The sequence below is a fragment of the Megalopta genalis genome, chromosome 1 (assembly GCF_051020955.1).
Source record: "Megalopta genalis isolate 19385.01 chromosome 1, iyMegGena1_principal, whole genome shotgun sequence".
NCBI classification, from domain to species: Eukaryota; Metazoa; Arthropoda; class Insecta; order Hymenoptera; family Halictidae; genus Megalopta; species Megalopta genalis.
The window spans coordinates 35280968-35296440 of record NC_135013.1 but is presented as its reverse complement, the minus strand read 5'-3'; the positions used below and the strand labels follow the sequence as shown (position 1 = coordinate 35296440).

Genomic DNA, 15473 nt, shown 5'->3' with positions numbered 1-15473 from the left:
ACAACGGATGCAGCTTGCAACGCGAATGACATTTACAGTCCGAGTATTATTCCCTTTAAGTACAGGAAGCGTGAAACATTCAGCGAAACGGACTATTAATTAACTTGCATGTGTAATCAGCCCATAACGTGGGCGTCGGCGAATTTTCCTTCGTCCTAGACAAATATTTCGGTTTTAATTCGCCTCGGCCGAAGTAATGTGTTACGGTAAATTCTCTCCGATTTCCCTTCAGCTTGTGAACGAAAATGGACAATTTCGGAAGAGCTGGAGGAAAATTAGGGAGAATTTACTGTACTTCCCTAATGGAATCGAAGGATCGAGAGAACATTAAATTGTGACCGAAAAATGGTCGATGATCGAGCTTGAATAACTTTGGAAAAAATTTTTTTTAAATACTTTCCGCCTGGGCATTCGAAAGTGGAAGCTTTTCTCTTTAAAATGAGTATAGGTAGAATGTTGTAAGATTTTTGTAACCGAAGTTTCAGGGATTCAAAGTTCGACAATTTTTGGAAGTCGCGGTACCGACAGTTTCGAGAGTTCCGACAATTTCAATTTAGCGTTCATCGTTTCGAAAGAAAGGGAATTGAATTGATTTTCTAAATCAAATATGGTGTATATTTTGTAGGCTCAATTTTTATATCATTTCCATGCGATTTCTATGTTAAATGAGTTACTCTGCACAGACGATGATTTCTGTTTCGCGCATTCGTTGGAGATTCATCGGCGGAAAACTCGAGAAATTCGCATATGAATATTTTGTCCCCACGGTTACGGTTTCCATAGAACGAAATATTGAATTTTAAATGGGTCGCGGATGGTGCAATTAACCTGTTACAGCTTACAGCCCCGAGGCCGGGTTCCCGGTGAGTTGTTCGTCATCGAGCTCGCATTATTCTCCGTAGGCAAATATTTGCTTATATGGTACTTCAAGAACGTCGTGTATAATGTTGCAATACTTGAACTAACAAGTCTAATCTCATTGTGCAGTAGCCATTGACTGTGGATTTTACGCACTCGCGAACTCCGTATTACTATTTAACAACGTGTAACGAAGCATCTTTTTGTTTACTGCGCGGTGGAACGATGATCGATGTGTTAGCGATCCTATTTGGATTTAATTAGCTGGACATCGGGCAGCGAAATCCGAATATTTCATAAATATCTGGTATCTATTAACAACACCGAATCGCCGCATGCCGGAGCATCGATGGCTTGTTTCACCGACTATCATTGATCCGGTAATTAAACATTTATCACGGTATAATTTTTATGCGATTGTATTTTTGTAACATTAACATTTTAAACGATCTTTGAAAGCATTATTGTTTTTCGAGGTTCTTTGCACCGTGAACAAATACTAAATTGGACGGACGCTTTAAATTTAAATGATCATGGTTTAATTTTTCTTGGGTCGGTATTCATTTTCATTTTCCATTCGAATAATGGCCTCCATTGTCCGTCGACGGAAGTCCGTCTTCCGTTTTATTATTTCTTCACGAGGTTGAAACGATACAAATTATTCAACCGCCGCGGACAATGTACAGGATTATTAACGAACTATTTCGATGAAATCGTCGAACGACGCATAAATTTTGTTCGTTTCGCATATAATTATGTATTTCGATCCTAATAGAGGCGGTCGCTATCGAGATCGTTTACTACTTAGTTATTCGATGCCGCCGCGCCGGTGGTTGCTATTTAATTAATATCGATTTCAAAACGCTATTATTTACTAACGATCAGTATCAAATTTCGCTAGAGCAACGAAGGAAATATCAAACTGTTTTACATAAATAATACGATTGCCAATTTGACGATCGATACCAATGTAAAAAAAAATAACCGTGCTTCTGAAATTATAATATGCAAATTGATTTTATAATTTATATTCATGCGACGGCTGTTGGTAATGATTCGCTTCGCCGATGACAATCGGAAAAGCAAATGCGCCGTAAAATATTGCAAATTCGTCGAAGAGGTGAAACGATTAATTTAAAATTTCCTTGAACAATCGGCAGAGGGAGAGCGAAGCGGTTAATATTAAATCGCTGTATAAATAGCGATTGTAACAATTTTCTATGGGAAGTGCTGTGCCAAGAACCACGTCAAAATCGTTTCAAGTAAACCTCTGACTAGAAGTAACCATGTTTAACCCTTGACTGCCGAAGTGCCTTTCGACATAATTGAATTTTTCCTCGGCAAATTACCGGTAGACCGCAAATTTGTATGCAAACCGAAAGGATGTTGCAACCATTCCAGCAGACAGGAGCCGGACGAAATTGTCCTTCTTTCGTCAATAATTTCAATAATTTGAACATGTCTTGATATCCTAAAATTCTCTCTACATCACTACGGTTTTGCACGAAATCTGCAGTCCGCTTCCTAGACAACATTCCAAACTGCTCGAATACGTTTAAAGACGTTTCCTTCACTCATTTCATCGACCACGTTCATTGGCCTCATCGCGATTCGAAAAAGATCCATTATTCAAGGCAGCCGATAAAAATCACACCAGTTGCTACGATTCTTAAAAAACACAATCTCCTGGAAAAATGTTTAGAAAACGTTCCTACAGTTCGAGCAGTTAATACCCGACTCGGCGGTTCGTTCGATTAAAAATAAACAATTACTCGAGACAACTAAAACCCCAAGAATTTCCCTCGGAGCAAAACCAGCCCCCCGAATTCCATCGCTGCTTCGAACTTCGAACGCGAATACCGCCCAATAAACGTCGCTTCACCGGAGGATTAAAAATGCAAAATAAAAATGTGCCATGCATCGAAGGCACCAATAAGCTCGGCGCAAAACGAACCGAATCAAGAGCAGTAAAAAAAAAGAAAAAAGGAAAAAAAAGGAAAAAAGGAGAGAGTAAAAAAATGCTCCAGGAAGCTGATGCACGAGCCAGCGTGCCGCATGCATACGTAATGTCGTTACTCACGTGTGCTGTCGTACCGGATGCCGTTCAGCTCCTCGATACACGACAAGGTGGCCAGAGTTCCCGGCGGCGTTCTAGGCCAGCAGAGCAACGAGTCCCAGTTAATTTCGCATCCCTGTTGCTCCTCTTCCGGGTCCCTGCCGAGGGACAGCCGCTCCATTTTTTCACGTTGGTTCAGCTCGAGACACATCATCGCCTCGGCGCTGCGCGACTCGTTCATCAGCTTGTTGATGTGGTTCAACGCCCTCAGCACGTAATTATCACTGTCCGAGGTCTCGTTGCCCTCCAGCCAGGCCATGATCCCGAGGCCCGATCGTTTCCGCTGGTCGAAACTGAACGGCGCACTGTCACCTTCTTTCACCCAAAACCCTTTCCGGAACCAGTTTCACTTTCGCGATCGAGAAACGGAACAGCGGACGAACTTCCTGTCGGTGTGCTCTATAAAAGGTGTGTTCGAAGGCTACCTGGACCCTGGGCGGCTTCCAAGCTCGAATCGTTTTGGGAGCCTGAGGTTGGATCGTTGGTTTTGATTTCGAACCGTTGATCTTGGCTTTCCGTGGATCTTGATCTGTTGGACGAAAGTTGGCCGTTGATTAGACCGAAGAGATCGATCAGGGCGAGTTTGCCGAGGGTGCAACCCAACGACCTCGCAATATTAATCGAATCTGCTCGGTACACCGCGATACCTTTGGATGCGCAAAGATATACGAGTGCTGCTTCGAATAATATTTCTTCTGGTTAAAGCGGACGTTTGAAGAAGCCACTCGATACGCGACGGTGTTAATCAAGACGGTTGAAAGATCCTCGGAGCAATTTGCAGCGGTATTTTTCTAAATCCTCGGTGCACAAACGCAACTCTCCGATGGTTTCGGGTACAAGCATTAATCTCCGCTGATTACACCTTGTCTCCAGCATGAACTCCTAAATCCAAGCTGTCACCCATTGTTTGCAGGTACTGCAACGCGAAGCTGGACGTCGGACCACGTTAATTACAACAGCAAAATCCTCGGCCGAGACGACGACAATTTCCAGCAATATTTTTCCTCGGCCCCCGGGGGTACGGTCTTAATCCTGGCCGCTAGAATCCTGTTCTCCTCAATGATTTCAGGGCCGGGCTCTCCCTATCGTTTACAAGCCTCCGGCAGCAGCATGCGGAACACCGCCGGCCGTAAGAACGCGTTAATTAGGGCAGCAGGATTCGCGTCACGAACGAACGAACGCGAACCTGCGGCGACTTTCAAACGATCTATTTGCCTCGGCGATTATTCCGCGTATTCTTCTCGCGAATCCGGTCGAAGATTCTCCCAACCGCGGATCCTCGGGTCCCTTGGATCCTTTGGCCGCAAAGGAGGGTCGCGGTTAATCCCCGCAGAAGGGGATCCTTCTGCCAGGGTCCAGGAGTTCTACGGGGGGATTAAGAGCGAAACGTTCGATCCGACCGATGCCCTTAACGACGCTCTTGATTGCCTCTGTCCGCAAACACCGTCGCTAAAAAAGACGGCGAACCTTCGTGCCGCCTTATTGCTCTTCTTCGAACGGCGCCGGGATGGGCAGACCGGTGAACTTCAGGATTTAGAAGCGACGGTTTAATTCGCCGAGCCGTTGCCCTTTGCGCGAAGGGTTCGCCAGGCCGATAGTCCAAGGCTCAACGACCTCCGGTATCGATCCTGCCAAAGGGATTCAAGAGAATCGGCTCTCGTTCCATTCATGTTCATAAGCCCGAAACGCTTCGCGTTAAAGTTCGTTGTTAACGCGAGACAATGGCAGAGCCCGTTCCCGAGCGTTCCTGAAAGCTGCGCGAGCTACGCCGAGATCCCAACCGCGAGACAGATCTTCGGTAACTGTCCAAGTCCTCAGGGTCGCCGGGAGACAAAAGGCACTCGGCTGCTGTCGCGATTCGACGGCGGAACTATATCGGGGACAAGTTCCGCGGAACTTCGTCAACCTTCGAAAGCGAACACACTCGGACCCGAAGACCCTCCTCGCTGGTTCCAGGATTTTCCAGAGGAACCCGTTCGCAAGGAATCGCGCGCCGGGAACGCAGCGAAGCAGCTCGCTCCTATAATCAGGGTTTAATAGCTTCCGGAAACGAGTTTCGAAACTTTGCTCGCCTCGGAATCCATCTGTCTGTCGACTGGCCGATCCACGCGATCCGTCGATCTTCGAACCATCTGCCGCGGAGCCGAACCCTCGGATAGACTCGATCGAGATCGATTTTCGTTCGCACGGAAGGTTACGCCCGAAGCTTCCGCGTAACCTTTCTTCTCGAAAGTGTCCCGCGACCTTTTTCAAGACGGAAACACGAGTTTCGTGAATTTTGGTCGAGCCGTTGGTAAATGGTAACGAGCGTTTCCGATGATTAAAATGGATCGAGCGCGAATACGCTCTTTCAGAAAAGTCACACCCTAAGGACTGCCTCCTCCAATCTTCTCTAATTTTTCTGCAATTAATAGTAAATTGGAGGCAGGTGTATATATATACTGTTTAAACTACTTTTTCTAAGTTTTCTGCGCCGAATTAACGAGCGTTGGACAGTCTGTTAGAACGTGACAGCAATTAGCCGTAAATAGGGGACAGTTTAAAGCGCGTCCAATGCGTTAGGCTTTGGCGTTTATCCTTCGACATTCGTGTTATTACTATTAAACAATCTATCAGAATCTGTCGGTAGTTAGTACAGCGGATTAAAAACGAGCCAATTTGCCGATACTCGGTCCGCCCGTTTGTACAGCTAAATACTTTATACGTAACGGCTTATTTGTTCACCGGTTGGAGCACATTCACGGGCAATTCGCTGCTTATACGGCTTGCCCCAACTTCCTCTTACGCTTCCAATGCCTAGTTCGCTAATAATAAGCAGCTTAGAATCAGTTAGCAGCAGTGGTAACAATTAGTGCCTAGTCCAAATCCGTCGGAGACGATACAAAGGCGACCGGGATCAAAAAACGATCTAGAGCGTCGATCGATACCGTCGATGCTGCCTGTTTATTCTCGTTCGAGAGCACTTTGAAGTCTAGATCATCTTCTCCGCATCGACTCCACATATACTTTTCATTGGTAGTCAGGTGGCGGGAATTAGGGTCGAGCCTGCGACGATCTAAGACGGTTTAAAGCCGATCTAGGAGTTTCGAAGCGTCCAATCCTCGGTAAAACCTCCTGGCCGTCTATCCAGCTCGGCAGTAGCCTCGATCCCACGTGACCATCTCTTTTTTTCGCCGCTTCGGAGGTCACATTCTCGTCGAATTCGCTGAATAGGCTGCCTCACCTAACTTCCTCGAAGCTTTCGGCACGGTGTTAGCAGGTACTAAGCAACTTGTAAGGAGATTGCAGCGAGTTGATTAAATTCAAATGGTCGAAAGCGGTTCGAAGCGGTCGAAGATAAAAGAGCGATCCAATTATTCACAGCTCTAGGATGCTCGATCTTCGCACACCTGTTCAACGGTGTCCAATCTTGCGCGTCAAACGATCCTTTTGCCACGATGATGGGTCCTACGCCGCACAGACGTAACCCTAACGTTCCCCTAACCGAACGATCGTTCGTATGCTCGCACCACAGAAGTCATCCCCCTCTAGCAACCCTTAAAAATCTGACAGCGATCAGCGCCCGGTGCAAGTAGATCGCAGCGAATTTACAGCGAGCAATCCGACAGAAGACAACGTAAGAAGACGAAGAAGAAGTTCGGAAGATCTGAAAGAACCACCTGTCCGCTCGTCGAACCGTCTTCTCTCAGCCTCGCCCCACGTGTCCCATCCCTCCGTTCACACAAGACGTTCACGCACTCCCTCGCGGAACTCACAATCGCTCCGGTTCTCTCTCGGCCTCGCTCCCAGCCACGCTCGCAGCACTCGCGTCGCCGATTGCGGAAAAGCTCGGCGGCAATTAGCCGGGGTCGGCCGCGAGGGTCAAAGGCGACAGTCGGCGGAGCTCTCGGGTTTTCGGCTGTCTGCCGGCGAGCAGTGACACGCGACTGCCAGCGGCACGTGCTACCAACCGTGGCAGAGACCACCCACGAGAGGTAGGGCGGGAGGGAGGGAGAGTTCTCGCGCCTGTCCCGAGGAAGCTGCGTCGCGACGCCTCTCGTCGAGCCGACGGCCGGCGTCCACCCGGTCTCCTCCTGGTCTCCTCCTGGCCTACCCTGCTCCTGGCCTACCCCTGGTCCACTCTTGGCCTACTCTTGACCTCCGCCTGGCCACCTCGCGGAGTCCGTCAACGGCCGCGCTGAACCGCGCACCTGCGTTTCGATATGGATTCCCTGGTGCACCTGGAGCAGTGTTTCGCTCGAGGAGGAGCATGCGCCAGCATCCACCCGTGCTCCTCTTTCCGTGCAGACCCTGTCCTCTTCGGCTTCTCGGTTCTCGCGAGCCAGACGACGCGACGCGGGCCTGAAAAAAACTGGTTCAAGTGGCAGAGGATCGTGCTGGGACCTTCGCTGAGTGACTCTCGGCGATTTTTCATAGTCCGTTAAGCAAACTTAAATATTTGCAACGGATCCCGCCGGTGGTTTTTAGATTGATCGACGCTTTCGCGATTTTTCCCCCCTCAGGAAAATCAGGCACGTCAGGTCGCCGGCAGTTTGTATGTACTTTGGGGATACAGCTTCTGGCTGTTTGGAACTGTCAGCGAACGTTGGAAATGTTTGCCGGATTCGCAGTTACAAGCCGCAATGCGTGGCGCTGTTTGGATACCCTCGTTCATGCGGTTACCCCGATAGCCTCGCTCTGTCTCGAGGATCACGGCTTTTCTATCGGTCGGAAAAAGGTGAAACGTCGGCGTTTTAATCCCTAGGAGTGTTCCTATTGTCCCTGTCCAGATTATCGATCGAACGAATTTATTTACACGATGGCGATCTAGCCTAAAGCCGGGTACGCGTCTCTGCCTTCGCATTCTCCGCCGATGCCTGTATAATCGCATAAAAATCTTGCGAGCGAAGCTTGCGACACAAAGATCGCTCGGTGACGCGATAATTAAGAACCGTAATTACTCGGTCTGTTTCCTAATAATTTGATTCTTTTTTTTTTAATCTGATAAAACGGGTTCGGCAAACGTTAATTCGCTCGTGCGCGCCGGGGAAATCAAATTGCTCGCGCATACGGAATGCGCGATGATTGGAGTAGAACGTAACGAACTCGCAGAGACTGAAATATTGCGTTCGATGAAGGATCGAGGAAGTTTTAATGAAACAAAGTGAATATCCCTCGAATATATCCAATTGCCTCGCACGTTGTGTCCCCCGTGCTCGTCTGTATCCTAAAATAATCTGTCTCTGTTTCTCGAATTTTTCATCGGCAAAAAAGAAAAACGGTCATTATGCGTTGCGGTCGCGAGCTCAGAACCACATTTAACAAACGTTATTTTTAAATACCAGCTTGCCGGGTCGCGTCCAATTACTCGTCCAATTTGTTTCATAATCAATTATTTTTATTCGAGCGCTGCAAGCGATAACTGCAGCCGTCGAGCTTCGAGGATTATTTGTGCCCGCCGAATTTCGGAGTGCACTCGCAACATTTTCGAATAGTATACGAAATTGGAAATGGTAATTAATAGCTCTAACATAACGATAGTTTCGATTGCGGAGGATTTGCGAGCGATCCGCCGCGATTGTTTCTCGGCTCTACGCCAACAACACCGGTTTCATCGCCCATATTATCTATTCGTTTGTTCAGGGGCCGTTTATTGCGCTCCCCGATAGAAGCTCGCCGTTCCTCTAATGAAATGTTCGCAACGACAATGAAGACCGATGTCTTTTCCTGTCCCATCCCGACGCAAGACGGAATCCCCACGGCGGAGCGCGGCGACCTCGCAGCGGCAATATCTTTCAAATTGCTAAGAAATAAAAGGCAGATATATATATGTATACACCGTCGGGGCTTATATTCGAGCCTGTTCACTCGCGGGCAATATCTTTCACGACTTCGGCGCGACGATTTCTCGAATAGTTGTAACCTTCGGGCGCGACGATTGATTTCGCTAGGCGACTCTTCGCAAACTTCCCGCGACCCTGCCATTGTCCCGTTACGACGACGATCTTTTACTTCTGCAGCGAACTATAGCGGCACTCATTAACCCTTAATAGCTCTTAGCGAGCGGAGCTGTTAACCCTGCGATGACTCTACTTTCGGAGTTCCAAAATCGCCGTTTAATCAGTCGATCTCGCGCTCGGTTGAGCTGGGCGATTCGGCGAACAGGGAATCGGAAGGATTCGTTGGAATTTCTAAGCGAGAAAAGACATTTCCACTTGTACAGGATGTCCCAAATATATCTCGCAATCCGGAAATGGCGGATTCCTTGGATCATTTGAAGCAGCTTCTTCCTTTACAAAAATGTTCTCCGAGACACCGTTAACGAGTTATTAACGAAAAACAATGACCAATGAGAGGCGAGCTCGGCTGGCGCGAGGCGGGTCCAGCCAACCAGCGCGCGAAGCCCAGTACCGCTCATTGGCACGGTCGCCTCGCGCCAGCCGAGCTCGCCTTTCATTGGTCACTGTTTTTCGTTAATAACTCGTTAACGGTGCCTCGGAAAAAATTTTTGTAAAGGAAAAAGTTGCTTCGAATGACCCGAGGGACCCGCTACTTTCGAATTGCGAGATATTTTTGGGACACCTCGAACACCAAAACACCTCGGTTCGCCGTCGATCGAATTCAATTGGGATTTCAATACGAATTGCGGACATTTACGACGTCTCGACGCGTCGGTTTTCTAAGCGTGCCATTTGTTGCGTTCGGGACGAACATTTCGAGCGAGGATTAAGGTATCGAACGATGGCCCGAATGGTACCCGAAGTGGTACCTGGGCACGGCAGGAGTCGAGAGCTGGCGATTGGCCACGTTCGCCGGCTACCATAATTTATATCGGCGCGCCGGGTTGGCAGCGGGAGTGCGGCGAGCTAGAAAAAGCACTCCGGCGATCCTTGCGCTCCGCGTAAAATCGATCCGAGGATTACACTATAAATTTTTCAATCATATCCGAGCACAGGGTTTTTGTTTGCGCCGGGACGGGATCGGGGCGGCGTGGCGCGGGACGGCGCGCCGCGAAATACTAACAAAGGGAAACCGGTTGAAACGGATATTTCGCGATGGGTCCGCGCGCGTAAATTGTAAACGGCCGTTCGCCTGGACGTATCTGCCCTGTAAAACCATCTCCGCTAGACCGAGCTTTTTTTTCTCGCAAAAACCATTCGGTACGTTCATTTGCAGCGCGGGGTTCCTCGTTGGCACCGCCGAACCAAACACTTTATCTTACTCTGTTCCGCGTTCGTCGCGCTCCGAAATTGGAAATTCACGCTATCAGCGCTTTTGCAAATCCACCGTACACCAACTTTAGGCTAGCGCGAAATTCGCTTGAACCTTGAAGGCTGGTCGAAGGCTTTGACAAAAATATTGGAATTCGAACTCCAAGCTGGCTGCACAAATTCCGAAACATTTTGCTATTTACAGAAACTCCGGGCTAACTAGAAATTTTGTTGAACCTTGCAGGCTAGTTCGGAACCTGAATAAAAATACAGTGAATTCTCCCTAATTGACCCCCGGACTGAGCACAAGAATGGACAATTTGGAAAGAGGAGATACGACTATAGCAGCAAGGCTGGAGCAATCGTATCTCTTCTTCCCATATTTGTGTAGAATCTGAGCGTCGATTAGGGAGAATTTACTGACAAATTTTTGAAAAGTCTGACGACAGCGCAAGAATATTTTTATGAAGTTCTTCTGGAATGCACGGCGCACGCTATTTACGCATAATGCATACAATAATGATATTTAATGTCATATCATTACATCGGAAGCTTGCGTGCTTTATCGAACGATCATTTCGACATTTTCTCGAGGCGGTATATGCGATAAAAATAAGGTGCGTTATAAGTTTCATAGCCGTACTGCAATTTTTATTCGCCGCGACTCTTAACAGCGAAAAAGTTCAAACATCCACCGATATATTTTTCTGTTGGAAGATCGTGTTGCAGCAAACAAGTGATCGAATATTTTCGAGCGTGTCGGTGTAGAAAGAAAAATAGAAAACTCGCAACGGTAACGTGAGTTTAGGGCTTGTTCTCCCCTAAAAGACCAGAGAGAGAGAGAGAGAGAGAGAGAGAGAGAGAGAGAGAGAGAGAGAGAGAGAGTTCAGGAGCAAAAATTGTGCAATTCCGTCGATACCTTCTGGAAGTTTATAAGGTTTCGAGAAGGTCTGAACATTTCTCCCTTGGTCGTTTCCTATCGGTGTTTTCCATCGATCGACAATTTTTCCTCGACCCTATGCTCCAAATAAGAATTATACGATTTCAACGGGGTTTTCGAATAACGGTTGTTGCGTGCTAGCCGCCGAGAGTTTGAGATCATAGGGATTTAGATAACGCGTGTGCTTACGCGAGGCTCTCGATTTTAGGGGATCGATCGGAAGCTCGCACTTTGCCCCGTACCTGAAATATTCAGAAACTCGATCTCGTTGAATATGCAAAAGGATCCGAATAAAAGGATCGAAGAGAGATATAGGGCCGCGCCGCTTGCTGAAAAATGGAGGAAGGAGTTTGCCGTGCAAGAGATCCGCCCGGAGAAATGAAAATACGCTTTCATCTAAGATTAAAATCAGCATCGAGTCACGACGAAGTTAAAAATATCATTCGCCGTTATTTTCCACCGGGTAACTTTATTTTCTGCTTGCCCTGTCGAGAGCTGCGAGCCCAAGAAGAGATTTCAATCGTCGAATCTATAAAACATTTAATCGCGAAACAAATCCTTTTGACGCTCCCGCAGATGTTTACGTTTGCAAAGATATGTGATCTAAAATATCTACCGAGCGACTGTGACCGCGTGAACGGAAGAAAAATCGTAGAACCGTTCGTTAACAAGTGTTAATTAACCGACTTCCCGCTCGAAGAAATATACGGCGGGAAATAAAGGGTGTAAAATTTGTCACCGTCGATGTAAAACACTTTGCACCTCCGCGGAAAAGGTTAATTCGCGAGGCTACGTTAATTGGACATTAATTAGTCCGGTTTCCGCGAGAAGTGCGGTCCACTAAAATCCTAATACAATGCGCGGCCGAGTACGCTGAATTTCTATTTCCACAGAAATGAAGTAGATAAAACTAGACACTTTTTAACTTTCGAATATTTGCACGGCCATCGGTCCCGAAGCAAAAGATAAATAAATCTGGAATCCATCGGGCCCCATATGCTCCTGTATGCTCGCTGCATAATTATCATCGTGACGTACGAAAAATTTCAGCGAAAAATGCCGCTGCACTTTTGCCGCATATGCGATTCGGATCCATCATGCGCTGTGCAAACGAACGACCCTCGTTTTAAACAACTGTCGCCGCGATATCAGCGACAGCACTCGAACCCTTCTGGAAATTTTATCGAATTCAGAAATTTCATTCGGTTCAATGCGAAAGCTGCTCCGAATTGCGACATAGTGATTTTTAAATCACGAGTTTTATCAATGATAAAAAAGAATAGAGACACGTTTTCAACTTGTAAATAATCTACAATGTTTAAACTGTCGTAGTTTCGCGAGAAATAATCGAGCAACCATAAACCCGAGCTCATTTTAAAGCTCGAAGTCTCTACTTTCACGATCCCTAGTTAATTTTTATCCGACGTATCGTTTGCACGGTGTAACAGAATGATAAGGCGAGGACAGCATTTCCTCAAAAATTCCGCGACGAACAGAAGCGTCTCCGAAAGCATTGAGAAAATTCATTAATCATCGTGTATTATTAACCAACTCGCGTGTTTCGAGCCGAAATCAGAAAGTGGCTATTACACCGAAACGACCTCGGTATAGTGATCTCGAACGGCAGCTCCGGGCGCCATTGGGGCGCAAATGGGCCCGAGCATTTAATTCATCGCGCGTCCCTGCAAGATCAAAATTAGATGGAAGTATGCGAGAGGATAGCAATTAATAATTTACGTTCAATTCCTGGCGGGCTGGATACGGTGCTCCGAAGGCCTGTTTCAACCCTCTCATTGGCCACCTGTGGCATCTTCTACGGTCATTCAAGTCTACGTCTACCTGCCGGCGAGCACGGTTCAGCAGAAACGTTCCAGCGGCCATAAATTTTGGAATACTCGAGCAGCCATCGTAACTTCCCTCCGAAACGGGGTTTCGCGGGCATTTCGGGCGCCCCCCCATGGAAGACGCTTCGCCGTTGCGGACAGATAAGCCGGGGCTTGACCCTCCGCGGGCATAACGGTGTTTCACGATAATAATTTTCTTGATAACTTCATGCCCGGAACGGCCATGAAGATCCGGATCCATTCCGATCAGAGATTTCCCGAGCATTGTCTAACCGAAATCGTGACCCGGGTTCCCCCGAGGAGACGATGTTGCCCTCGGTAACCCATAGTAACCCTCGGCGACCATAAGCCGACGCTCTTCGGGAGAAATGGAGGCAGGGTTAACCCGGTTACAGCGGGTTACAGCCGTTGCATACCTAACTACGAGCGTAAGGGGCTGTGTAAGGGACCGTTGTAATCGGACTCGAGAGTTATACGCGCACTTGTCGCGAGCGTGATTAATTGCAACGTGGATGGTCACGTCGGTGCTTCGACGATGGTCGCGTCGACGTTCGGGAAACGTTCCAGAGGATTTTTCTAGACCGAAAAAGTCCGACCGAGGACAATGGAACGGTTAAAAAGCTTGACGAACCTCCGTGTCGTTCCTCCATTTCCTAGGCAATGCCGCAGAGATTATGGATCCCGATGCATTTAGGGCACTTCGTGCATTCGCAAAGTGCAAGGAAACGTCTGCATTAAGGAAGATCGAAGACCTCTCCACCTTCTGGTTGCCGTGAGAAATGTTTCAGACGACGACAGAAATGCTTTCTTGTCCTCGAAGCGGAAAATACGGCGCTTCGGCTTATTCGATCGTCTTCGCGCGTTCCCGCCAATTACCCATCGTGCGAAATTCAGGATTGCGTTAACGAAGATAAAGAACGCGTTTCTTCCTCGCCGTCGCTGCGTGGAAGTTTTTATCCGTGCAAATTCTCTTCTGTCTCGGATTCGCGAAATTCAATCCTCTCTCGTTGCTCTCGATAAACTAAACTCTGCGCGCATCTTCGTGCATTTGTTAAATAGGGGGTTAAAAACGCTGATTTCGAGACAAATGTTCATCGCCTCGACGTCATAAAATCGTGGATGTTCAGTCGGAATTCACGGGAAGGAAGAATGGAAGAACGAGAGAGACGAGATCAAACGATTTGTAAAGAGACTAAGCTATCTTTGCATTCCGTAAGGCGTAAAGAAACGAGTAATTCGATCATTCAAGTAATAAGTCACACGCGAACGCAGTCGGAATTCGTGTAAGAATCGCGAGATCGTTCGTCGGATGCTGCCGAACGAAACAAAGTTCGAAGGTCGGGTAGAACCGTAAACAGGAAGGTCGAACGTTAATCCAAAAATGAATGATCCCGGAATGTGGCCCGCAGATTCGAGTTCGTGTAAAATTAGCCGCGATGCCCTGGCGGTCGCATATACGCGAGAATCGAAGCTTACCGGGATCACGGAACAGCTGCCGGGGGACTGGCTTGCTTGAAATCGAGACCAGCGAGACCGCCGGCTTTAAGTATTTAATCTGTACACCATTTTAACTGGATTACCGGAGGGCTGGGGTGAGCTATGCGCGCCGCCGTTTGTAGGGCTTAATCAAATAATTTGTACCATTTTCCGGGACCCGCTTCTTGGTCTCTCGGAGGAGGAGTCTATAAATATGTTATTTCCAGCGGGAACGGAAATAGAAATCGGAAATGCTCCCGATGGATTTTCATTCTTGGAGGCAACGCGACTAGCTCGCGCTGTGCAAGCATCCGGAGAGAAACGGATGAAATTGCGCTGAAAAGTTTAGAGGGTGCCGCGGCATTTCAATTTCGATTGCTGATACGGTTTCTGCAAGGGAGCAAGTACCGAAACGCGGTTAAATTCTTCCCAATTTTCCTTCGGCTTGTTATTCAATTGTTCGAGCCTCGCTGGCTCGTTTTTATCAACGATTAACCCTTTGCACTCGAGCGGCGACTCTGAGGTACCGCTAAAATTTGTTATGTCACGTTCTAAAATAATTTTTATATTAAGAAAGTTTAGATTTAAAAGATTGCTAAGAGTGCAACTGTCGCAAGAGTCGCTATTTTTAAAATAGCTTTGAGTGCAAAGGGTTATTAAAACGGGGTGCAAGGATCAAATTGTGCATTTTTGTTTACAAGCTCGGGGAAAATTAGGGAGAATTTACTGTAGCTTGTAGAATTTGTGGACCTCGTTTCCTAGGTATTCTCCACTCGCTCTAGGGTCTACAATATATTCAGTACATGCCTCCAAACTATGTGTAATCTATATATATATATATATATCTACCTACAATCTATTAAAACCTCTAGCATAGCATGTAATCAGTCGGCTTGCAATAATTTCGATCGGCAACGATTCGATGGAAAATACAAAATTGCACAAATATATTTCAGAAGAATTGCTAATAAATTAAGCAAGATTTCAGTTTCTACTACGGTAGAATAGTATAACGGCGAGAATAGAATGGTATAATTTCGAGAAAGAAA

At 47.2% G+C, this 15473-nt stretch overlaps 1 protein-coding gene across 4 annotated transcripts in view; it reads right to left on the bottom strand.

Moving 5' to 3' along the window:
* Positions 1-15473, bottom strand: part of Dh44-R1 (Diuretic hormone 44 receptor 1) — a 93697-nt gene that overhangs the window by 72024 nt on the left and 6200 nt on the right. For all 4 annotated transcript variants that reach the window (XM_033466177.2, XM_033466179.2, XM_033466180.2 and 1 more), the window contains exon 2: positions 2939-7315. In XM_033466177.2, coding sequence (XP_033322068.1) covers positions 2939-3233 — 295 coding nt within the window. In that variant the 5' untranslated portion in view covers positions 3234-7315. The remainder of the gene's footprint in view (positions 1-2938; positions 7316-15473) is intronic.